Source organism: Alnus glutinosa, chromosome 4 (assembly GCF_958979055.1).
Source record: "Alnus glutinosa chromosome 4, dhAlnGlut1.1, whole genome shotgun sequence".
In the NCBI taxonomy this organism is placed as follows: Eukaryota; Viridiplantae; Streptophyta; class Magnoliopsida; order Fagales; family Betulaceae; genus Alnus; species Alnus glutinosa.
The window spans coordinates 3,420,404-3,446,945 of NC_084889.1; the positions used below are offsets into that span (position 1 = coordinate 3,420,404).

At 35.1% G+C, this 26,542-nt stretch overlaps 2 protein-coding genes across 2 annotated transcripts; one reads left to right on the forward strand and one right to left on the reverse strand.

Moving 5' to 3' along the window:
• Positions 1-489: 489 nt before the first annotated feature.
• Positions 490-6,500, reverse strand: LOC133867326 (uncharacterized). The gene is made up of 7 exons (XM_062304051.1): positions 6,346-6,500; positions 6,040-6,109; positions 5,902-5,961; positions 5,103-5,217; positions 4,831-4,946; positions 4,392-4,516; positions 490-917 (listed from the first exon to the last, which is right to left on the reverse strand). The coding sequence occupies exons 1-7, from the start codon at positions 6,420-6,422 to the stop codon at positions 794-796; spliced, it is 687 nt and encodes a 228-aa protein (XP_062160035.1). The 5' UTR covers positions 6,423-6,500; the 3' UTR covers positions 490-793.
• Positions 6,501-17,550: 11,050 nt separating this feature from the next.
• On the forward strand, positions 17,551-21,441 carry LOC133866669 (probable transcription factor KAN4). The gene is made up of 6 exons (XM_062303273.1): positions 17,551-18,630; positions 18,763-18,839; positions 19,064-19,100; positions 19,336-19,453; positions 20,989-21,067; positions 21,192-21,441. Exons 1-6 carry the CDS (start codon positions 18,153-18,155, stop codon positions 21,342-21,344), a joined length of 942 nt encoding a protein of 313 aa, XP_062159257.1. The 5' UTR covers positions 17,551-18,152; the 3' UTR covers positions 21,345-21,441.
• The last annotated feature ends 5,101 nt before the right edge of the window (positions 21,442-26,542 follow it).

Consider the following 26,542-nt stretch of genomic DNA (forward strand, 5'->3'; position numbering starts at 1 on the left):
GTTAAGGTCCTCTCCTTTTCAAGTGAAATGGAAAAGATCTATTTTATGATTTCGATCAAATTTCAAAGATCTAATAGTGACATAACATCATTAGAAATCTTGACTATTAAATAAATTCGTTCACTTTCCCTCTTGAAATGGAAAAGATCCTATTCCTCTCATTTATGGTTTGCAGGTTCTAGATTCAAATTTTAGGCAGTTTAATTCATATAGAGCAAGCTTTCAAGTTGATTTTCTTATACTTTAATTGGATCATCTACACCGTTTGATATAACACTAAATGTTGACTATGAAATGGCTCCTCTCCATTTCACTTCAAATGGAGAGGAGGATCCTATTCCTAATTGCATAGTGCTCCGCTGTTAATTTCACTTCAGGTTGCTTTTGAAGTTGTCAGGTTTGTGCAACAAAACACAGCTAGAAGTTCAATATCTTATGTCGATTGTGCAGCTGTCAGAGATGCAAGGTCCACAAAAGCTGGAACGCATGGAACATAAAGCCTACTTACCTCAATTTTCATCCAAAATCTTGATGAGTTCTATCTGAACAGATTTATCTGAGGTTACACTGCAGAAACTCTGTATCCGTGAATCTACTCTCGAGTGTCATAATAAGGAGAAACATAGATCAATAAATTTCTCAAGACCACATAAAAAACAACGTGAAATTCAAGCAAAACAGTGAAGCCACCTTAAGCGCTATAATTGAGAATGGGTCCTGTGAGAAATTAAGCTGCCTTGACGACCTTTCTTTGCCTTACAGACCGCAGTATCTGGAGGAACGACAGGCTTACTTAGGCAGATGGTCTCTGACATGCGGCAAAGAGCTGCCAACTAATAAAAGCCATCACCAATGACGTGAACAGTTCAAACCCTACCACCTTTGGAAGGTGCCAGCCCAAACCACGCCTTAGATAGCTGCAAGTGAAAAAAAGAAAAAGAAAAAAAGATCATAATTTAGCATAATCAGAATGAATGACTCAAGTCAATAGAGTTTATATAACAGAAATGAAAGCTATTCTGGCCTGCTCTCCCGTGGAGCCCCTCCTAGAGACCTGTTCTCTTCACCCTTACTTTCCCCTTTCTCTGCCCCCCTTCCCATCTTTCACCCACGTTCTTCATCCTTCACTGACCAGCCTTCCCTCCAGCTGGATGGACCCAACAAACTAAGACCTTACCTCCATCTATCCCAGACTGTAGCTTTAAGCTGGAAAGAACACTGCCCTCACCTTGAGCCAGAGTCTGAAGAACAAACACTCCACTTCAGCTTATCCCTTATTGGCAAATTAATCTCCCTTAAAACCTTCACAAAGCAAATGAAGCGAGCTACTCTTTAATCGGTCTGGAACTGTCTCCTACTTATCCATAAAAGACCTAGCCACCAACCAATTTCTCTTTACCTTTGCCTCAAAACACTGAAGTTCAACGCATCTCAAAGCAAAGGCCATGGAATGTTCGAGGAAGCCTTCTTATCCTAAAACCCTAGTCCCCTGATGAAACTTGTTACAATCCTAAGTGTCTCACATGACTTAAGTGCAATCTTAACAATTTGTATATAAGCTCTTGAATATCCTCCCCTTGCAAGCCAATTTTTAATGGCAAGTTCTACATTGGGTTTGTATCATTTGGTATCAGAGTCGGACAACACGTCATGGGTTCGAGTCACAGAAGGGACAACCTATAGGATATAGTGGGCCACCAGGGATGTCAAATTCAGATGCGTGGTGGTATGAATATGGGTCCCATTTGAGGGCTGATCCACCATCGTCGCAAAGTATTGAATTCTATTGAGAGCTCTCTATCTCAAATCGAGTTCAAAGCAAAGGAGGACCATCCTTATCCTTTGTTGAGTGTGCACCTAACTCAAAATCCTTGGAAGTCAACCTCCCACTGAAGCAACCACCCCTGTCAGTCAAACACCTATCTCAAAGCCATCCACCCCGCGCCCAAAACCAAGGACCCATCTCGACCTTACACATAGCCCATCTTCTGATCACAACCACCCGATCTCCCCAAACTCTCATCTAGCTCACCAATTTCCCAGGCCTACGACCCCCGCCATCCTATCAATCCCAACCCAATTTAATACTTGTAGACAAACTCCCTTTCATGTCACCTCTTATTTCCCATATTCACTACCATGCACCAGCCTAGACTAGGTAGGTTCTCTCCACGATTGCTAAAATCTAGGAAGTTTTTGAGTCGGAAAACCCAAACACCCTCTCCAGCATTAAACCTCAAGCCCAACTTGCCCATGACCACTCCAAGACAATCTCTCTATGCCCACCCTTAAGGATTAGTTGCCCCCGTCCATGCCCAAACCCAACCCAATTTGTCTCGACAACCTTCTAGCCCATTACACCCCACCAGCTCACCCTCCTTCATGCCAATATATTTTTTTTTTTGATAAGTAAATTTATTGTCCCCCCTCCCACACTTTCCATTCATCTAGAATACCTCTCAACATACGCTTCCCTTGAAACTAGGCACAAGCGACCTCTCACCGCATCATATGATCTTGTTGACCACCCCAGCCCCTCTCAAAGGCAATCAGAACTGCCCAGGCCAAACTTGTTTGATGCCACACGCCTGATATTTCTCCATCTTAGGCTATGAAAGAAGCGCTGTGGCCAGAAGACAACTCCACACCTTGCTCTCACTCGGCCGAGAAGGCGGGCCTTATCATGACCCCCCCTTCGTCATGAAGCTGTTGGCATGGAACTGCCAAGGGCTCACCCGACCCTCGGCATCCTGATCCCTTTGGGCATTAGTTCGGGAAAAAAATATCCTGACCTAATTTTTTGTTTGAATCCGAAGCTTCAGAATCTCAAGCAGTTTCTTTGGAGAACAACACTTACCCCCCTCAAAGTGACACCTGATTTGCACTAATCCCACCAAACTTGGCAAAGTGATAATCGACCCCCTCAAACTACCCAACACTTTCAGCTACAGAAAATAGAATATGTGACCCATACGTTGTCTGAAATTGTCCATTATACCCCTTTCACATGCATGAAAATACAATTATACCCTTAGATTATTATTATTTTTCTTCAAAAAAAGAAAAAGAAAGCCTCCACTGGCTATGGAGACCCACGGCTAGATTGTGGGTCTCTGGCCATTGAGACCCAAGCTTTTAATAACATGTGGCTTGCAGACGTGATCCTTAACATCCCTATTCTCTCTTCATCCTTTGAAGAATGAATTATGCAGATGCTTGAGGCCTTGGGCAAATTTTCCATTCAATTAGCTTATACCTCAAGCTTGGCCACTCCAAAATAGGCTAGCCCACAGCACAACTCAGCTTGGAAGGCCCTCTGGAGATTAAACCTCCATGAACACCTTAAACTCCTATGAAAAATAAGGTGGAACATCTTGCCATCTTTGGGAAAAATCGCCAACATTTTGAACCTTACTGATTAAGCTTATTGATAGTTTTAAGTTTTCTTCTTGCTCATTGTGGAACGAATTCGGGTTATTCTTCACCCTTAACCTCTCTGGGGTATTGATTAGGCAGAAGTTCTTCACTTTTAGATTTTGGATTCTGTTGCTTTAGATTTCCTATGGCACACTAGGAATAGAGCTATCAATTAAGGGGTTACTCCTAATACAATTCATCTCTGTTGGCAAGTTAAAAATTCCATCTTAGACACCTTAAAGCTTGGAATTCTCTTCCCAATCTCTCTCTCAGCCTCAGCGGTGGACACTCCCTCCTGAGGGTTTTCTTAAAATAAACTATGATCCAGTCATCAGTGACCATATCTCAATGACAGCAGTGGTCTGCCGAAACTCATACGTGGACTTTCTTCATGCCTGGACCCAAATCCAACCCCCGTGTGATCCAACTATGGCTGAAGCAGGCTGTTCTCTTAGTGGCAAGCAAGCCCTTCTTTTAGACCTCAACAACCTGATCTTAGAAGGGAACTCCTCGGCGATTATCAATACCCTGCAGCAGCCTTCTCTCTCATCTGACTGGCACACTCATCCAGTGATATCATATATTTCTCATCTTCTCTCCTCTATTTCTCGGTATGCTTCTAAGAACCCTCGTAGTGCAAATTCTTGCGCCCACTTGTGTGCCAAATGGGCTGCCTCCATGATGGATTCTAGATGCATTCCCATCCCCTTCCCCTCTCCCCCTAGAGTACTAGATTTTTAGCGGGAATGCTCCCCTGTTATCCTTGCTTTCTTTGCTGTCTTCTTACCCAGAAAAAAGAATGGACTCAAAATAGTAAATCTTGCAATAGTAGCCATACTAATCAGTAGTTGTTATGGAAGCCAGGAGCATAAAAGTTTCAAGTTTTAATGTGTTAAGAGCAATGCCTCAATTTTCAGTAATGCAAATTAGACAAACTTTTAAGAGGCTATGACGAGGGATGTTGTGGAGCATACCTTGTGATGGATGGCATGGTTGCCACAATCCCTGCACATGCATATATTATGGGAATCAGAGTCCTGGGTTTGTTTTTCCGGAGCCACATCAAAGATCCCAATGCAGCTAGAGATATACTCAACACCTGAACTCAGAAAAGGAAGCCAGGAAAAACAAAAAAGTAAAGAAAAGAAAAGAAAAAAGAAGGAAAGATAAAAGACAGGGAAAAGTAACCAACAAAGATAGAAAATTAACTCAACATTCACATAACAAAATAACACACACACATATATATATATATATAACAGCCGAATGACTAAATGTAATATCCTGGAATCTGACTACTTAGAATATCAAACTAGATATTATTTGTCCAAAACCACTAGCCTAGAACTAAGGATATTGTCTGAAGCTGCAGCTACAAAACAATACACTAGATACAAGAAGAAATAAATGTACCAGATTTGCATTTGCTTCAAGGCCTTGCAAAATGTAATCCCATGTAAATTCTAGTCCTCTAGCGCCCACCCAAAGAGGTGCCAATCTATGCAGAACAGAATCAGCAAAAGCCCACCCTACCAACAGGTAAAAAGGTGTCATAGCCCTTATAAAGTCAATAAATATGCAGTTACAGAAAAGAATTTTCAAAGACAACAAGTGCTTGAAAGTTGATCTAGAATAAAAGAATAAGCCACTGATTTTTGAAATAAATTAAGTAATCTTTGACTCACCAAGTCCAACTGCTTGAAATTTATGATTCTGAGAAATGTTCCTGTGAGTCAACTGAGTCAAGGCAAAGTAAAGCCCAGCAACATCTATAAAACCAATTAGAGCTTTCAACAGTTCCTGTAAATGAAAGCCATTAATTATTTAAACTTAACGACTCATAACTCATATTCAATAGGGAAATTAATGTTCTAATGCAAAAATAATAACATATACTGGAGCTTTATTTCACTCCAACTTGCCCAAAGAGCAATCAAGAGCTGCGTACCATCCAAGAATCTGACAGAAGGCCTCCAAAGTCACTCACCACCAGCAATCACTTTTCTTGGATTTTGTAATTATTAGAAGACAGAAAACTCAAGAGATGCACAAAGAACCAATTGCATATATAACAAATATGTGGTATGGGACCCTATCATTTTATCCAATTAGCAAGTGACAAAAGCAGTGCATCGTTCGGGCGAAGTATCACATTCAATTTATACTATAATTCAAAAGGCTCATTACATTTACGAACTCTCCCTCTTTCCCACCCTTCCAAACACACTTAGACATAGAGAATTATATCCTTTTTATCCATTCACTTTTAACAAATATAAATAGCAAACTTGCAAACTTCTTGATTCTACGGAAGATCGCTCCATATTCGCATCAATAAGCGATCCTAGCATACTAAGAACATATACATACAGACACACAGATTCGACGCAGGAAAGGATGGGAGGGAAATCTATAAGCCATAGATTGAATAAACAAAACCATTAGTATTCCCTAAAGCAATTCATAAGGGAAAGATGAAACTACCTGATACGGATCGAAGCTATCATTCTCCGATACCTTCAAAAAGGTTGCCAGGCAAACAAGCTGCCAACACAACATAAGTCATAAGTATGAATCTAAATTGAAGACACCGAGTAATACAGGAATACGAAGTCGACGAACCTTCACCAAAGCCGTCCCGAGATAGACAAGAGCTGCTTTAACAGAGGTACCAAGCGTGTCGTACTCGGACCTGCACACGCAAACTTATTACAGCAACAACAATTTGCATATCGACACAACAGCAACAGACCGATTTTCTGAAATTTAAACAAACCTCCAAATTCATAGAGATTATGAAACATCCAACGTTGAATAAAAAATCAGATCGGGATCCGAGTAAAGTTAGGGTTTCCATTCCAACAAAGTTTTACCAAATTCGTGACATGGAATTGAGCTTCGAATGAAATAAAGAGAAGCGAAACTCACAATGGCGTGGCGGAGTAGTAAACGGCGTGGGGGCCGAATGTGAGGATTGCGCAGTTGAAGAAATGAAACACCGTCATTCTCTGTGTTTCTGCGTCTCAAATCTCTTTCTCGGAAGTCCGGTGCAACCAGTGAGGACCAGATGATATGCGGTTATAGAAGAAACCATGGTTGTTTGATAATTAACGAAATAACCACTTTGAGCGGGCTAGTGCGATGGGCTTGAAGTCCACTTGATCTGATTAGCGTATATTGGGGCTGATTTTGGACAAATGACTGGGCCCAATTATGAATTGGTTCTAGGATTGTTGGGCTTAGGAAAGAATGCCAAACATGACCAATGAATAAAATGAATCATTTTTCCTCCGATCTAGTCTTTTAAATTGGGAGTAACGTTAAAAACTACATGTTTTATCTTACGACTATCTCACAATGTTGATGCGACGGCAGTCTCAACCAATCATTTGATCAGCCTTTGTTAAAAAAAAAATAATAATAATAATAGATAGTTAAGATTGTCATGTTACTATTGTGGGATAGTTGTGGAATAAAAATGTGGTATATTACATTACGTACCAATATCCCATCACCATCTCACTATGCTGACTTATCAGTGTTAATCTACCCTTGGATGAACCCTTGCTTAAAACAAGAAAAAATAAATAAAATTAATGCTGGATTGACACTGCCACATTAACAAAATATGATACTTGTGGGATATTTGCGTGGTACATAACATTAAGCAGTAAACTAACATGTGTCTTTAGAACATCTAATTCTCACATACATTTTTAATATGATTAACAAATCATATGCATTCTCACTACGTATTTAAGACATATATATAGATAGATGTAAATTTCATATACTTGATGAAACGAATTTTTTCCACCCTAATTTGGAGAAAACTTTGTGAGAATAAAACACATACATACATTGGTTATGATTGGCTATTGATCTCTTCTGCCTGGCCTCACATGATATCTCATTATTCTACTACTTGTTTTTAGGTAACAATCTGATATTGTCATGTGTCTTCCATTTCCCATTTTTCAAAGTTTCTTGTTGATATATTCTCTTTTACTAATCCACCAAATGGAAATGACATAAAGAAATTCACATTAATTCCATGCCATCCAAGCCGGTCTGATATTTTAACTAGTACTGCAACATTCAAAATAATGATATTTGACTTTTTTAAGCTTCTTTAAGTAAAGATTATTCTATCTGTTTAATTTTTAATCCTAGGAACTTCACCAGATAGCCTAGACAAGGCCATTTTATTCCCTTTGCTACTCTTCATGTCATTTTCATTATTATCAATCCACAATTAGACAGTTAACAAAAAAAAAAAAAAAAAAAAAAATTATTAAAAGGGGCCATCAAAATAAACTCGGAATATGCTAAAACAAATTTTAACCAAATTGTTTTTTGGGAGGGGCGTGGCCGCTAGCTCCTAATTTAACCAAATTGTTTTTTAGTTAGAATTAAAATATGTGTCATTTGAATCTTGTTATAGAATACCCATCTCAATCGGGACATATTCCATGGAATTAATACTCAACCCCAAGTCAAGTCCCAATAATTTTAACATATTTAGTATGAAGTTCAAACCACATACGTCATGGAAGCAGGTTATTCCTCCTGAAAAGCAAATAGGGAATTATTTTGCCGATGTTGACAATTTAAGGTTTGGTTTCCTCATATCTTTATTGATGAGAAGGGAGACATTTGACAGCATAAAGTGCATGCCATTCTTTATTGAAAAAAAAAAAAAAAAAAAAAAAAGAAAGAAGAAAAGAAAGAAAGAGTCAAATGAAGGAAAGTGAGAAACATTGATTAGCCCTGGACCAAGTATAAAATAGTACCTTTGTATGGTCCATGTGACAACAGTGGGAAAATGATAGGAAGATGTGAGAACGCAAGCGATGAGGTAATCAATTAAGTCTCCGGTGAAAGCCAACTATACACCCTGTAATTGGTTTCCACCAGGTATAGAGTAATGCTGTAAGTTTTTCTTCGTATTCTTTTAAAAAATTATGTTATTTTTAAAATTATGATTTGATTTGTAATAAATTATTATTAAATTTTGATTAAATTGTAATTTTAAAAGTTACATCATTTTTAAATAATTAAACACAAAAAGGACAGAATGAAGTCTTTTAGAATTACTTCAAGAAGATATGACTGTGCTACCTGCTAAGTTGGAAGTTTGGGAAAATGGCGTGAAAGTTGATGGGAAACAAGAAATAAATAGGACTTTTAAATATCCTAAAAGTTTAAGATATAAAAAATAGTATATTTAATTATTTAATTAATAACTTAATATTACGTTACGTAGGCTCAAATTCTTAGTCAATAAGTAAGGTTCAGTACGTGAAATATTTAACTAAAATTGTGAAATTATGATTCAAATTCAAATATTTGCTCTGATAATACGTTAAATCATTACTTATCCGAAAAAAAATAAATTAAATAACAATATGAATGAAAGCATATATTATGAGCTACAAATTTTAATGGAAATTACCATCGTAATTAATCTAAAGTTTTACCTTCTCTTTCAATGCTCTGATGATTGGGGCAGCTGTGAAAACCAAAAATGACCGGACCAAACTTTCAGTGGCCATTCTGAATTCCCCAATAAGACCTGGTTATGCCTACACGATGATCCTCCTTTATATGGGCCCCGCGACAAAGGAACAGTCCAACTTCTATTATATATCAAGTTATCAACGGATATTAATAAATAAATAAATAAATAACGGAAAACTATAGGGTAGTAATCCGTAATCACCTCTCAAGTTTGCACGGTCGGATTGAAGTATGAATATAAAATTATATAAATTAATTTTAACTTTACTTAATTAAATATGTTAGATCCTTTAACGTCAATTTATTAATTTTGTGTTGAGCTCAAATTTTGAGGTCACTTAAAAAAAATTGTCTTCCACAAATGTAAACTAGTTTGTTGTTTGTCCTATGTATTAATTGGAAACCGTTTACTCTTCATGGCACTATATATAGTGATATTTTGTAATCTAATGTCTCTACTAAACTTAGTAGCATGTAAGCCAGATAGGGCCTCCATGGCAACAGGTTCAAGACTTGCCAATTTGATAATTTTGAGCTACAATTACACATCCTTCATTGTCCGATCCCTCACAATAACACCTATTGCCATACACGCAATTAGGTTGTCTAAAACCACATCCCAATTTACCTTCTAAACAAATCTATACGTTGGCGGCACCGGTTCGAGATTTGCCAATTTGAACAGACTTCGAGTTGCATTTACACATCTTTTACGGCCCCTTGCAATAACACCGATTCCGATAACGCCAAGTTACGGTGTCCAAAGCCACAACCCAATTTACCTTCTGAACACACTTGTTAATTTGATGAGCTTTCCATCTTATTTGACCCTCACGTGTAGTTTGAATAATTTGATTACTATACTTTACCTGCGCCTTCTTATATTCCTCCAGGGTGGGTATAAACTATCCCTCATGAATTACCACAAAGTCCAAACCGTTCATAACTTGAGCCAATCCATGCCATTGGGGGTTAATAAGGTTGTTTTATTGCATTAGATCAACCTATGTGACAGTTTGTTCGAATTCAACACCCATATTTTTAGGTGAGTAACCTATCTTTACAAACAGGAGCTGACCTATCTTATGGGTTGGGGGATCTAGTTTTGACAACTCCAATTTTTTTAAAAAATACATATAAAAATATTATTTTCTATACTATGTCTCTGTCCATAATGACTTTTTCACCCCTAAATTACAAGATAATTTAGCTTTATATTCTACTACTTTTTGTATCTACATATTTATTTATTTACACGGGTTTAAAAAAAAAAAATAATTCTTGTTCCAGTACTCCTGTATTCGAAAGGGTGGATCTCTTGCAAGCGACGTGGAGGATTTTAAATTTCCTTCTTTTTTAAAAGGGATAAATACCCTATTGGTACCTGAGTTTTACGTGTTTTTAAATTTAATACCTCAGTTTTGTTTAGTATCATAGGTGATACCTGAATTAAGGGTAAAAACCCATTTGGTACCTCTGTTAGATTTTCCGTCCAAATTTTAACGCCTCGCCACGTGTCAACCGCTGAGGTTGACACGTGGCACTACATAAAAAAAAATTAAAAATTAAAAATTAAAAATTTAAAAAAATGATTAAAAATAATAAAATTTTAAAAAAGAAAATTAAAAAAAGAAAAAAAGAAAATTAAAAAAAGAAAATTAAAATTAAACCATGGGGGTGGCCGGCCACCCCCATTTTGGCCAAGGAGGTGGCCCAGCCACCCCCTTGGCCGGTCTGACCGGTGTGGGGTGGCCGAACCACCCCATAGGGGGTGGTTCGGCCATCCCACAGTTGAAAAAAAAAAAAAAAAAAAAAATTTTTGAAGGGTTTTGGCCCTAGGGGGTGGCCGAACCACCCCCTAGGGCCAAAACTCTTCAAAAAAAAATTTGAGGGTTTGCCCATGGGGGTGGCCGAACCACCCCCTAGGGCCACGGGGGTGGTTCGGCCACCCCCTAGGGCCAAAACCCTTCAAATTTTTTTTTTTTTTTTTTTTTTTTTTTTTTTTTTTTTTTTAACTGTGGGGTGGCCGAACCACCCCCTATGGGGTGGTTCGGCCACCCCAGACCGGCCAAGGGGGTGGCTCAGCCACCCCTCTTCTTTTTTCTTTTTTTAATTTTTTTTTTAAAATTTTATTATTTTTAATCATTTTCTAAATATTTTAATTTTTAATTTTTTTTTATGTAGTGCCACGTGTCAACCTCAGCGGTTGACACGTGGCGAGACGTTAAAATTTGGACGGAAAATCTAACAGAGGTACCAAATGGGTTTTTACCCTTAATTCAGGTACCACCTATAATACTAAAAAAAACTGAGGTACTAAATTTAAAAACACGTAAAACTCAGGTACCAATGGGGTATTTATCCCTTTTTAAAAATGAGGAAAAATATATAAACTAAAAACGAAATACTCTGATCGAGTTAAAAAGAAAAGAAAAGAGAGGAAGGTTTGACAAATATCTTCGCATGAGACAGACACTTAAACCCAATACTATAATGTTCACGCTTTGTTGACTTCATTATGGCTGTGGACAACGTGACATATATATTAAGGATATTTAAGGATCTGAGTCTATCTAATTAATTCTGTATTCAACTAATTCTACTCTCCTCATCAAGTTATATATATATAATGAAAAAGAACAAAAAAAAAAAAAAAAAAAGGTTTCAAAAGTCAGCATAATTAAGAACATTTATATAATTAATTTAAAGTAATTTCTTTGATCAATCTCCTAACTAGGTTGGCATCAATTGACGACAGCAAACAATGAGGGTTTTGCCGCATAGGACGGCCGATGGTATCCCACAATAGAAAAAAATTTGAATCTTCAAAACAACAAGGTTGAGGTTTGTTTCTCAATTATATATATATAAACCAATTTTCTGAGCTTTGCTTACGGTCTGACTTCAAGCACAATTTTATTTATTTATTTTTTAATTAATCATTGTTGGTTAATTATTATCATGAGTCATAATCATTAATCACGATCACTTTAATTTGCTCGATCGGTGCTCCTCATCTATCGAGCTAGCTGGCTACGTGGTCGTGAGCGAAGAAAATTAATGAACCCACTTAATTCTCTTAATTAAGGGAGATAGTAGTGTTTCTGAGGATCGATCGTGTTATTCTATGACAAAAAAAAGTGTTGAAGAACCTGCCTTTAACTTTCAAGTCATAGCTAGCTATTGATTTCGTCGAAAAAAGAAAGTCATAGCTATTGATGAATGATGAACCTTTAGAAACAGAGTCCTCGATCACCGCGCGTGTTGTTAATGTTATACACATGCATAAGCTCTATTCATCACTATGATTTGTTAGGTAATCACTATTTACAGCCTTGAGCTTCTGTTAAAATAAGTGTTGAAGAACCTACTTTCAACTCATATCTATTCAACCTTTAAATGCGTGTCTTTACTGTGCATGCAGCTCATGTTAGAAGCGTACATACAAGTGAATATTAACCGTTCGCATATGTTATCTGCACATGCGAATGTGGATAATAATAATTATTATGCACATGCACGGATGTAGATAATTAATAACCGTATCCGCATAGTACTCTTTATTTATATATATATAGTCCACTTATGAATATATAATATTTAGACAATTTATATTTTTTATGTTATGAATTTGTAATATTACTTTTTTATGTTGAATTTATAATTTATGTTTTTTTATTTGCTGGCTTGATTGATAACTTATGCACATTGAATCATTGATAAAATAAAATAAAATAAAATAAAAACAAAAATGTGTTTCTTGTGAGCATTGATTATCATGAATATTTTGAAATTGTATCCATCATCTCATTTTTTTTCTTCAATTCTACATATTTTTGGTGTAGCATTATATTTTCAAAATAAACCTAAAAGATTAAAAATCTGTCAAAATTATTTTTAAAAGTATTTAAAATAAGCTTATTACCTATTTGCAAATATCGAATAATAATATTACTTAATAACCGTAAAAACATGCAAATGCAAATAGTAAAAAGAATATGATTATTGTAAATAATCTTTGGAAGAAGAAAGAAAGAAGTGCTGAAGAACCTACTTTCAACTCATAGCTATAAGCTATTGAACCTTTAGAATTGATTCTTCACCGTGTTTAATGTTACACAAGCTCTAATCACTATGCATGATTTGATAATCACTATTATTGTCAGCCTTGATCTTCGATTTCTTTTTTTTGAATTTGATCTTCGATTTCTTAAATCTGAGGACATAATTCATATCGTCTCGAAAAGATAAAAATAGTGGTATAATTATACGTACACGACATGACGAAATTTTGGCTGGAAGTAGTAGTAACTAGAATTTGTTCCAGTAGAATATATATATATATATATATATATATATATATATATATATATATATATATATATATGCTGTAATGTCGTGGTGCACGTAAGCCTAAACGGCGTTGATTTCGGTGATTCCTTCCTTTCGTTTTTGTCTTTTCACTGATACTCAAAGGAGAGGGAGTAGAGATCGAAAGCTAGATTCAAATTTCAAAGCCACACATGCTTGTTTAGCTAGCTGTATCCTAATCTCACGAATAACCATGCCATTCTTCGGATTAGGTGGAAAAATAAATAAAATAAATAAAAAGATTGCTGCCAGAAAAATTACACCTTTTAATATAAGTTTTTACAAATTGATTTGATAATTTATGTACGTAGTAATATTTATCACGTTAATTAGCACTAAACTAATACTGCTAGGTTCTTTTTTTTAAAAAAAAAAATCAAATAAAGAAAAACACTTGCTTATGGTCACGAAGTTGGACTTTCCTTTTACATTTTAAATCCCAAACCAACAAAGATAAGTAAAAAAATTACTGCTAGAAAATTGATGAAATCGATCTCCAGATCTTACTAAAGAATCAAGCTTAGAGATATTTTAGTAGAATGTAAAAATTTGTTAATTCAAGCCACTTGCCATGCACGTGATCAGAGATGAACTCAGCAGTATCAACGAACCATATGTTTTGCTGGGTGAAGCATCTCCCCGACATTCAATAGTAAAACACAAGCATGCAGCAGAAATGTTAAATCATTACTTGTTTTAAGTATAGTATAAAACGATGTACTAAATCATATTTAATTAATATTTTTTTACTCCTAGCCTCTTCATGTGTGATAAGTGGAATTCAACATGTGAAATATTTAATTGAAATGAAAAGCGAATGACAAAAATAATGTTCGAACTCAGGACATTTGTTTTGATACGATGTTTAATCACCACTTATATATCATAATAGTTTAAGCTGATAGAAAATAATAAATTTAATTATTCAATTAATATTCTAACAATATACATTACAAGAAAATACTTAATTACGTAATTTACAACATAAAATATGTTTGTTCTTGCTTGATCTGCACTAAACTGAGAGAGTCAAGGGTTAATACAAAATATATCAGTATTGTTAAGGTACTATAACTTTTATTACAAATTTCTTACAAATTAATGTGACAGTTATCATATTAACCACTGAACAATTAAATTTACTTGTCAAATTTTATTACTTAATTTTTTTCACCATTAAGATACTGCCATATGAACCTGTAAAGAGATGATCATAAACCTTATATTTATAACATGAATTTTTGTCTTTCCTCCTCACATTAAATTAAGAGGAAAACGGTAACTAAGCTACATGCATGTTCTTTGTTAAGATGCCCTATATATATATATATGAAAACAACACGTAAGATAGCTTCAAGGAGAACCAAATTAAAGGAAAAAAGATAGCTAAAAAACAAAAAAAAAAAAAAAAAAAACTAGCTAGTAGTAATTAAATAAATCCAAAATAGGGAAGAGAGAAGGAAGTCAGGAAGTTTTCTTATAAGACAAACACATGGAATATGGAATATAGCCCAAAGCATTTGACAAACTTTGCAAGTGGAACCATACAGAGACATGTTGACCGGATAATCCCCACCTGCAAACTTAATTAATACTAATCCAACGTGAGAGAAAGAGAGGGTTGGGAATAAGAAAAACATTTCTCATTTCCCGGAGAATCTAGAGCGGATCAGGCGCTGACCGCAGCTTCGGAAAGTATTAACAAATGATTAAACAAATGATTATCAGCATATAAACAAATGGAATGGAGATTAGCAAAGCATGGGGTTCCGAGCATAATTAGACAGAGAAGGCAAGGCAGCATACAAAACGGGGGGGTTTTGAGAAAGTAGTAAGAACAAAGGAAGAGAACAAAGAAGAGCCTATCGCCTAGACAAGGTCACGTCCACAAGTCACGTGATGGGAGCCATCAGCCATGTTGACGCCGTGGAATATGGTCTTTTTGTTGAGGATTTCCACGCGCGGGTGGGGCTCGACAGATGGGTAGAGCCAAGGGGAATAATTGGACACGGAGAGGGAATATTGGTGAAGATAGAGGATAGATTGTAGATTGGACAAACACTAGTTGTCGTTGAATTGAAACCTTTGAGGTTATTACACTTGCTTCTCCCACTCCCACGTGCTCCGAAGATGACTCCACCTCACGCGCCAATTATACACCACTTTCGGACAATTATGGCACTTATATATAATGATATATACCGGCAATGGCATCATACACGTACAGTACAATTATCAACGATCGAGTATAAAAGCCAATATAACCATTTATAACCTAGTCTAATATATATATATATATATATATATATATTCCATATTAATTATATTTAGATTCTTATCTATCTCGTCCTTTTCACGAACGTGTCTATATTGATAATGGGTTAAACCCGTTCTAACATAACCCCTTCTTGATTTTTTATTTTGTTTTGCTTTGTTTTATTAAAATATTTGCTATACAGACAAAAAAAAACACATATCAAGGAAGCTCACACTTAAACAATTTTTTTTTTTTTTAGCCTTTTTTTTAAAAAAAATTTCTTAAATGACTCCGATAGGATTAATCTTTTCATTTTCTTGTGAAATAGAAATGAGATATTAAATTTTACATATTGTTATATGGGGTATATACTGAATACAACAAAATAAAAGTTAAATCTTAATTATAAAATACATTCTCCCTATTTTATTTGAAAGTGAAGAAAATTAAGAGGTAAGGCAGAGAACGTAATAAAGCATTAAGCAAGCACTTCAAGAGAGTGGAAAAGCGCGTGGGTCAGAGAGCTAGAGTTGCATGTGGGTCTGCGACCCTGGTGTCGCCGGACACCCTAGCCGCTCCGACGGTTCCTCGATCGATCTATCGTCTATATTCCTTCGTCTCCTTATATCCCACGAGGCCAGTTTGACTGATATTTCTGGTTTGGCATCGCACGTGTACAGCTCGATATCTATTGGGACTTAGACCAGAGTAGGTCCTGTTCATGTAGAAAGAGAGACACTAACCTAGAGCTGGCAATGGTCGGTTTAGCTTGAGTTAGAGTTTGACAGACTCACAATTAAGAGGTTTTTTTTTTTTTTTTTTTTTCCTTCAAATAATACTCTATAATACAAATTTATTATTGGTTCACATGTCTTACATTTCTATATTAGTTTCTTCAGTTTTATTTTTTTGGGTTTTTCTTCTTCTTCTTTTTTGTTTTTTCTTTGGGGGGGGGGGGGGGGGGGGGGGGGGGGGGTTGGGGTGGTTTGATACTTTGATGGTGTTCCTTATTTGAGATTGGTCACAAACACATAAAAAAAAAAAAAACAGTATTTCTTAAGCTTAATTAGGGTCCATTTGTTTTGATGTAAAATGTTTTATGTTGAAAAATATTTGTAACAAACTAAATAAATATATATATATTTATGAAAAGGTTTTTAAGTGTTTGGCTCGTACGGAAAATAAGCAACGACAGAAAACGATTGGCAACTTCCAGTGATTTAAGAAGGAAAAACTCAAATTCAGAAAATAGTTTATGGTTTTAAAAGGTGAAACAATTTTATGAAAATTTCAAAAGCTTTTTTATCAAATTGAAAATGTTTTTGGTTACACTACTATTTTTCGTCGCATCAAACAAAAAAAATATGTTATATTCTTTTAAAATTATTTTACACCAAAATAGATGGAGCAAATCAAGCCACGAAACAAAGAGTTTAGCTTGGTTCCTGTTATTCAATAATAGAACATATCTACTGTTATATATTGAATATGGACAATCAGGACATTTCAAAGAATTGAGTTTGTGCTAAAAAAAAAGAAAGTGAGTTTTAATTTTGACTCTTCAGTTTCAATAACAAGTCATCTAAGAAGATACAAGCCAAACTCAGTATCATAATAATAAAAAAAGAAAGAAAAAATCCCTAAATTTCCAATTAACATAACAGCATTAAGAGCAATATATATATAGCTTCATAAGTCGTCATAAGTTCATAACCTTTAATTAAGTTGATTTTTTTCACATTAAAAGACCCTAAATTCTCAATCTGCCACGTCCGCAAGAATGAAACCAACGAGGGCAGCTTTGAACAGGGATATTTTAGCCTGCCAGTCAATCCTCTTTAATGAAAAGAAATGGGAATATTCTAGTTCAAGAAAATCCTCTAAAAAAAAAAAGAAAAAAAAAAGTAGAATCTGATAGAAACATGAAGAATAGGTAATTTATATATGGGTCGCGATCCATCAACGTAATGTGTGTGTGTGAGAGAGAGAGAGAGAGAGGGACTCCGTTATTCCGTAGAACAGTACCCCTTTTGTTTTCTCGGTTTCCAACCATTCCCCGCAGGAACCACCACTATTACAAAGGAAGATAAGGAGAAAAACAGACCTCTCTCTCTCTCTCTCTCTCTCTCTCTCTGTGTGGAAAGGTCTCTGATGCCTTTCTGCAATCATAAATACAGAACTTCTCCTTTTCACTAACTTTTCCTTCAAACCTTCATCCCAAAAAACTCTCTGCTTCCTTTCTCTTTTCCTGCATTTTTCTATCTGACTAGGAGCCTCTGCTATTTTTTTAACCTCTATCTATATTTTGCTCTTCCATCAAACCTAGTAGGATCCTACTAAAAAGCCTATCTTACCCCCCCTCCTCCCCCCTCTTCCTCTTCCTCTCTCTCTCTCTGAATATATATATGCCAATGCAAATCATGAGGTACTCATGATATAATCACAACTGATAACCTTCCAAGTTTCAGCCCATAATTTCTTGTTCTCTATTTTTCTTTCTTCATTTGCTCACACTGAAGCCTCTCCTTTTCTTGTTTTCTCAATTTGAGAACTCGGGGGGTGTTTGAGTAGAAGCCAGATCTCCATCATGTTCCTCAGCTCAAACCCTATAATGATACCTCCATCAACCTTTCCTGACCTTTCCTTACAGATCAGCCCACCTTCGGTTTCGGATTTTGAAACTAAGGAGCTTCAGAGCTGTGATGGATTTACAAGAAAACCACTCTTCAGCAATAGGAGCCAAACCACCGAATCTGGAAGCAGCGGAAGCGATTTAAGCCATGAAAATGGCTTCCACCACCCAGAGAGGACTTATAATCTTGGTCTTAGTGATCAGCCCACGTTAAGCTTAGGGTTTGAAATGGCAGATTTAAGTGTACAACAACCGAGAAACCATCCTCACCACCACCACGATCATCAGCCACAAATCTACGGCCGGGAGTTCAAAAGAAGTGCAAGGTTTATTAGTGGAGTGAAAAGAAGCGTCAGAGCTCCCAGAATGAGATGGACTACGACCCTCCATGCCCATTTCGTTCACGCAGTTGAACTTCTCGGTGGCCATGAAAGTAATATAGGACAACCCATGTTAATTTGTTTTGAGGTTTTTTTTTTTTTTTTGTTTCCTTATTCAACATAAAAAGTGATTATCTTTTGTTTTATCCTTGACAAGTTTACCTTTTTTTTCTCCTTGTCAACAGGAGCAACGCCGAAGTCTGTCTTAGAGTTGATGAATGTGAAGGATCTAACCCTAGCTCACGTGAAGAGTCACTTGCAGGTGGGTGTGCTGTGTTCAATCTCCGTGTCTTTGAACTTATAGATAGACTTGTTAATTTCTTGCTCTTCTAGCTACCATAATTCTATACTCATGTCATGTTGACAAGATCCATTTGTAGTGAGGGATGGAGAACAAAGGGTAAGGACAAAAGGGCATCTAGAGGGTATTAACTCTTAACAATGTGGACCATTTTTCTCATTTTTTTCTCCATGGTGTTCATGCAGATGTATAGAACAGTGAAGAGCACTGACAAAGGATCAGGTAATTGATTCCCTCCTCCCTTCCCCCTCCCCCCAAAGGTCTATTTCTTCTTCTATTATTCTCTTTGTTGGCGAGCTTGGTTATCCAAGTGCGACAAAAAACTGTATCATTTGATCCACTGTTTCCCAACTAAAACAAAAATAGTTGGGCTAGGACTGACCTTTGTACATGTGAATTATTGGATGTGTGTCTGATAAAGCTAGAGCAATGGCTCTATCTATAATGAATGTTGCAGGTCAGGGGCAGACAGATATTGGTCCGAACCAAAGGCCAAGGGTGGTTGATGTGGAAGCAGGTGCATCACCGTATGAGAAAGTTAACCCACTCACCACTACACCACAGAAATGCCAAAGGTGAGTGCATTTTCAGCCGCTGAACCGCTTATTTTCGTGCTTTCTTATGCTGATCATAATAAGCTGCATCGATTCTCCTCTTTGCAAAATCAATTAAATATCACTGAAATGATGTTATTGTGGAGCATACATGCATGACTATTCACAACTGCCGGACGGACTTTTTTTGGTCCAACAAGGTCTGCGTCTTTGTCGATGATGGTGTAAATAGCGGGAACTTGTTAGCGAGAATCTCAAGTTATCATAGATTTTGGTGAATTGTGTCCTAGCTAGTGGTTCTATAGGTGAGGTAGGGGTGATTGAATGTGAGCCCTCGATCCTCTTTAACAAAATAGACATCCCAGATCCGTTCGATTTGAAAGGCCTGATCCCAAAACTCCCTAAAAGTCAAGGGTTTGGTTCAAACCTCAATGCTGTTGTAATCTAATGTGTATTCGGGATAACCCACAGGACAAGGTTCCTCTCAAGAAATGGATATCCATTTTATTTACGGATCATGATTATTTAAAGATGATATATTTAACCGTGTATATAATATAATATTATTTTATTTAAAAAAAAAACGTATCAATATATATAAACATTATAAACACAATTTCACCAATTTTACATTTTCAAAGTTCACACCATCCATTTGAAAATGGGGAGGATCTGTTCCTAACCCACAAGGGGCAGTACTACTGGTTGGCCTTTTGTTGACTTCATTATCGCTCTGCAGATTCTGACAAGAACGCAGGGGATTAATTTCTGAATATGAACATTGGCCAAGTATGTCAATATATACCACACTTTGCTTGACATGTACAACAAGCATTACTTATAGTTGATAATAGCTGCACCCATAAATCCATAATGCCCTTTGGCATTTTGTTGACTTCATTATTTCTGTGGACACTCTGACAAAATGTCGCCGGAATAGTGATTTATGCTTTAATTAATGCTGTACGTATTAGCTTCTGAATATGAGCAAGGAGTGATCACACCTTGATATTAGCTGCATATATGTTAATCAAGGAGTACTAAAATTCTATAGCTGATAATTAAGCATGATCCGATGGGATCAATATTCTCTAGCTATTGATGATGTAGCATGTCAATATATACCATAGCTCAACTATTACTTAATAATATACCCGGAGCCAGGACGGAAACGAGGCATAACTGCCTTCGCTTTGAAATTTTCTCTTATTTGCTCTAGAGATTTCATGTGCTTAATGTATAGTAGGTGGATTATCGTACCAAAAGCCATAACCTAAGAAACCTTTTGGTTCCGTTTCTGCAGCCGGCAGAATAGGTTTTCAATTTGTGCTTCCCAGAATTCTTTTTTATTTGTCAATCTTAATTATTTTCTTGGGGAATTGAATAAACTTGTTTATAAATAATAATAATAATATATAAAAATATATATATATATATATATATATATATATATATATATATATATTAATGCCTACCGTATACATTTGTTTGTCTTTGTGTTAATGTTTTCATGCCTGATATATTAATTTTGATCTTCTCAATAAAATTATGAGCAGAATGGAGAGAAGCAGTAGGAGCAGATCAAATGATGAATCTGCTTTGACATATTCTCATATCAAGGCAAACGATACCAATGTATGTATATATATATTTGTGTCATAAAAAAGGAGACCAAACATGCATGTTGAATTTTTCGTACTAATAATTAATATTGTTTCCTTTGTAATTGAAATAATTATTAATTTTACTTTTCAAATAGGAGGACGGACACAAAGCAGCCCCCCATGTTTCTGGTAGCTCCAATCCACCATCGAATCCGCTGCTTAATCTGGAGTTCACCCTTGGAAGGCCAAATTGGCAAATGGACTATCTTGAAGTACCTTCAAATGAGTTAACCCTTCTCAAATGTTAAACAAACTATGAGACATTTTATGTAATGTTCTTTCGTCTTCGTTAATATGGGGGAAATATCTAATCTGCATGTTTTAGTTCCATATTATTTGAACGGTCTCGATTGGAGAAAAAAAAAAAAAAGTGATAAGAAGAGATGAATTTAATCACTTAATCAGTACTTTAACACTTTTCATCATGTGTAGGTTCAAACTAACTTTTAATAGATAAAACCTAATACGTGACGTATAATTGAAAATGGAGTAAATGATGGAGTTAAGGTTCAAATTTAAGATCTTTGACTTTGATATTATATTAAATCACCACTTATTTCAAAAGTTTAAACTAGCGTGAAAAAATAAATTTAATCACTTAATTAATATTTTACCATAACAAACGTTGCGAGTTCCAAGACATCCCCCTGGATGATTTTATATTAGAAGGACCTCAAAATTTCGTACTATTCATGATAATTTTCAGGCTGGGGACCGTGGGCCGTACTCAGTCCATGGCAGGCCCGTAAAAGGGTCCTCGTTAAGGACAGGTGGGTCAAGTAATAGTGAAGTGTTATCAGACTAAAATCATTGGAACATTAATTGATTTCAAAATAATAATAATAATAATTGAATATTGTTTTCCTAATTTAATTACAATTTCAATTAGATATTTCCTTTGAATGCAATTTAAAAGGATGTTTTAGCCTTCTACCTAATCATAGATGATCGTGGATTTGAATCTAAATTAGAGTTGTGGCACTGCCAAATGCACTTTAATTAAATAGTTGCAAACACCTTGGATAAATGAGATGGTTAACGGAGTAATGCCTCGATTGATTTTGAGTTTTCAATATTAGTCAATTTTAGAACTATATATTGACATAAAATTTTATTATTCAATTTAAAACTAAGATATATCAAACTCTAAAGTCTATTATGTAATTATATATATATATATATTGTTAAGCCAGCCAGTCATTGAAAAATAACTAAATAAGTATAGGATTTTCCTTCAAAGTCAGTTTGGAACTTTGGAGGCCAGGATTCACATGCTTTAAAAGCATATAAATTTAATAAACTGAATTAATTTTTTTTTTCTCTAACCCAATTCTAAATAAAATTGGACTAAAAATAAGTATACAAAACAATTCCTTAGGCGGTAAGCATCTTTCTTTTTCCTCGTCAGGATAGTAAATAAAATAAGAATAATCCTAAAAGCACACCCTCATACCACCCTATCTTCTTTTTCTTTTCTTTTTTTCTTTTCCTCTTTCTCTCTTTTTTTTTTTTTTTTTTTTTTTTAAAAAAAAAATTTTTTTAACATATCCACACAAGAGGGGTAATATCACATATTAATGTAATAATGTTAATTAGTCATTGTTAAAAAAAACTCACATCCAATAAGTGTTATCATACTAAAATCATTGGAACATTTATTGATTTCAAAAAATAATAATAATAATCCTCGTACCACCCTATCTTATTAGGTTGACATGTCAACCACCTTTGTTAAAAGAGTAAAGAGACCTATAAACATTTTATCTTACAATCATCTTGCCCTATTGATATGATAGCTAGCGCCAATTCACCGTAGTTAAAATTAAAAAAAAAAAGAAAAAAAAGAAAAGGTAACTTCAATATATGGTTAATTGATATTACCACAGTAATAGGATGTGAGTTTTTTTTTTTAACAATGACTAATTAACATTATTACATTAAGGTGCGATAATTATAAGGGTTAAACACATTTTTGTCCCTATGGTTTGATTTTTTATTTTTTTTTGCCTCCTGTGCTTAATTTTTCATCACAGATACATAGTATTTGGGTTATGAAAAAAGACGGAGATGGTATCTCCGTCTAAATTTCCGTCAAAAAACTAACGGTAGTCCATGTGTCTACTCTCAGGTATTGACACGTGTCATATGCATTAAAAAAACAAATAACTTTAAAAATTAATTAAAAATAATTAAAAATAATAAAACTTCAAAAAAAAAAAAAAGGTATTAAAAACCTTAAAAGAAAAAAATTGAAAAAAAAGAGGAGGGGTGGCTCAACGAACCCCTTGCCCGGTCTAGGGGTGGTGGCCACCCCCATGGACCAAAAAAAAAATAAAAAAATAAAAAATTAAGGGGTTTTGGTTCTTGGGGTGGCCATGTGGCCGGTCCGACTAGTCAGGTCATGGGGGTGGTTCGCTTTGGCTCTTGGGGGTGGCCGAACCACCCCCAAGGGCCACCGAGGTGGGTTCGGCCACACCAGATCAGTTGCCAAACGCTCTTAATTTATTTATTTATTTTGTTCTTTGGTCATTTGGGGTGGCTCCTCCTCTTTTTCTTTTTTCATTTTTTTAAAAAAGTTTTTAGTACTCTTTTTTTTTTTTTTTTTTAATGTATCTGACACATGTCAACACTTGAGAGTAGACACGTGAATTACTGTTAGTTTTTGAATGGAGATACTATCTCCGTGTTTTCCCATAGCCTAAGTATTATTTATGATAAAAATTGAAGTACAAGAAAAAAAAAAAAAGAAAAAAAAAAGAGGTTAAACCACAAGTATTAATACTCTATTTAACCCTAATTAAATAAATAAGATGCGATGAGAGTAAGATTTTTTACCTCTCGCATAAACTAAATATTCAAAACTTTTTCTTCTTTTTTCTCTTGTGTTTTTTGGTGGGGGGTCAGATTCTGTACTAGTACTAAGAGCTAGACATAGTTTGGTCTGTCGGGCCCGGCCGACATTGGGTAGTTTACAGAGGGCGTCAGAATAAGGACCACAACCAAGTTAGAGGCCTCGTGCTCATCACGCGGCCCACAGAGCCAGCCTAGCGCTTTCAACTTTCAAGGCGTTAGGGGCTTTGACCACTGCGCCTATCAGCAAGAGAAAATAGCTATTTCATGGAAAAATTAGGCACAGCCACTAAGAGATCGTTCCATGTATTCATCATGTCGGGTTGTCCTTTGCGTAGAAAATATGATTTCGCAAGATTTCCTGTTGTTCATCATTACAGACACGTGTATATATATATATATATATATATATATATATATATATATATATATATATATATATATATATATATATATATATATATATATATATATATATATATATATATATATATATATATATATATCTCTATGTTCATGTTTGCGTGAAAGAAGATTCTGCCACAAAAGTTTCTCCATCATCATCTCACTATCCCATTTGTCCCTGATCTTCCACTACTTTTGGTTGGTCTACTTTTCTTTTCTTCTTTTTTGCCTTTGCTAGGGTATTTTGGGGTTTTAATAATTCTACCTTTTTCTTTTGAGTGTTGTTAAAGTCTTAAAAGATATATCTTATATAACTTTTGTTATAAGTTTTCTTATAATTTAATTTAATGTGGTGGTTCACGTTACACTAATTAAAAAATAGTTTATATAATACTTATCACATTAATCATTAAAATATAATATTTCTTGTCATTTTATAAAAAAAAATTATAATAAAAGCTATAACACTTTAAGTATTTTCGCATAATATTCTTGAGATCTCCATAAATCTAAGTTAATTTATATATTTTGTATTAGAGAACGTCAATGGGAGAGGAATATCTTGAAATAGAAATTCTCTTTCTAATATTCCCCATGCCTGCTCCCAAATTTCAATTTTTGTCGCACGTGTATATACGTGAGAGTAATATTTTTTGCACACTTATGTACACACTTTGTGTTAGTAGATTTTTTAAAAATAAATAAAAATTCATACACTTTGTGTACAAAGTGTGTACATAAAATGTACAAGAAACATTTCCCTATATATAAAAGAGATGCGACACATTTACAATTCTTTTATAATTTCAACAAATTTATTTATTTATTTATTTTTTAAATAAAAATAAAAATGAACCATTGAATAAAGTGGCATAAGAGCATTTTCATTGGACTAGCTGTAGCAAAAAAATGGCAAAAAAGTAGCCACATCTTGCAAGCCAATTTTTCTAAAATAAAAGCCTAGCTACTACTCTATTCAGCAAATTTAAAGCATGTATATCCAGCTTAGCATTTTAGCCATACATTTTCATTTTTCTATATATTTAAAATATTACTTCTTTATCTACTTTTACTATTCCCTAAAGAGAGGCAATATCGGATTGATTTTCTGTTTTTATTAATATAAATTATGCCTTGTTAGCTCAGAAAATTCATGACAAGAATGTCGGAGTATTACTCATGTTAGAGATGTTATTTTCACACATTTTGTACACAATTATCCGCACAATGCCTTTTGGCTGTGTTTTATTTTATTTTATTTTTCTAAATAAAAAAAATATTACCAAAAGATATTGTGTGTACAATTTGTATACAAAATGTGTGCAAATAACATATTATTATTATAATGTACGATAACGCTTGTTGTACTGTTTTTTATTTTCATAATTAGTGGAAATCAATTTTACGACGAGACAAAGGATGTTTCTATTAGGAAATTGTAACCCCAATTCGTGTGGTTAATTTAATTGACAATTTACCTTCCCCTTTATTTTTTTTTTTTATTGTTGTCACTATAATTTTTCCCGTGTCTTCAATCTGATCATTCATCGTCGTTTGGTCAAATGTAGAATTTGCACATGCATATTGCAGCCTTTTCTTTTTCTTCTTTCGATCAACAAAAACATGTATTCAGAGTAATGACGTGTGCGCGCTATATATATATATAGTTGATGCTGTTCCGGTCTCGTGACGTGGCGGTCTCAGATTCATTCTCCATCTGACTCCTTGTTGAAGACCTGCAACATAGCAAAGATCTATTGAGGGATGGCCAACGGAACTTCCTTTGACGCCTAAGTTAGTAAGAAGTCATGAGAAAGTGAAGAGGGAGAAAGCAGATAATATGAGATAGGATAGATCCCTTTTATTGATATCACACATATATACATAAGCCCCTTTCCCTGGTTGGGGTACGGAGAAGTCTTATTTTAATAATGACCGGTCATGCATGTTCTTCTGACGCCTTGTCGGTACAGGGCTCGATGTTGACATCTAATATGATTTTTGACTTAATTTAACTAGACTGATAAGTACTAAAGATTCTGATAAATGCAAAGAATTTTAGCCATTTCTGACCTGTATAATTCTAAGGTATTCCACATGTATACAACCTGTGCCCCACCAACCTAGGGGTAGGTACCGGGCACACCTACGGGGGGGTAGATCCCGGGCGCACATATTGGGTCCACCTGTC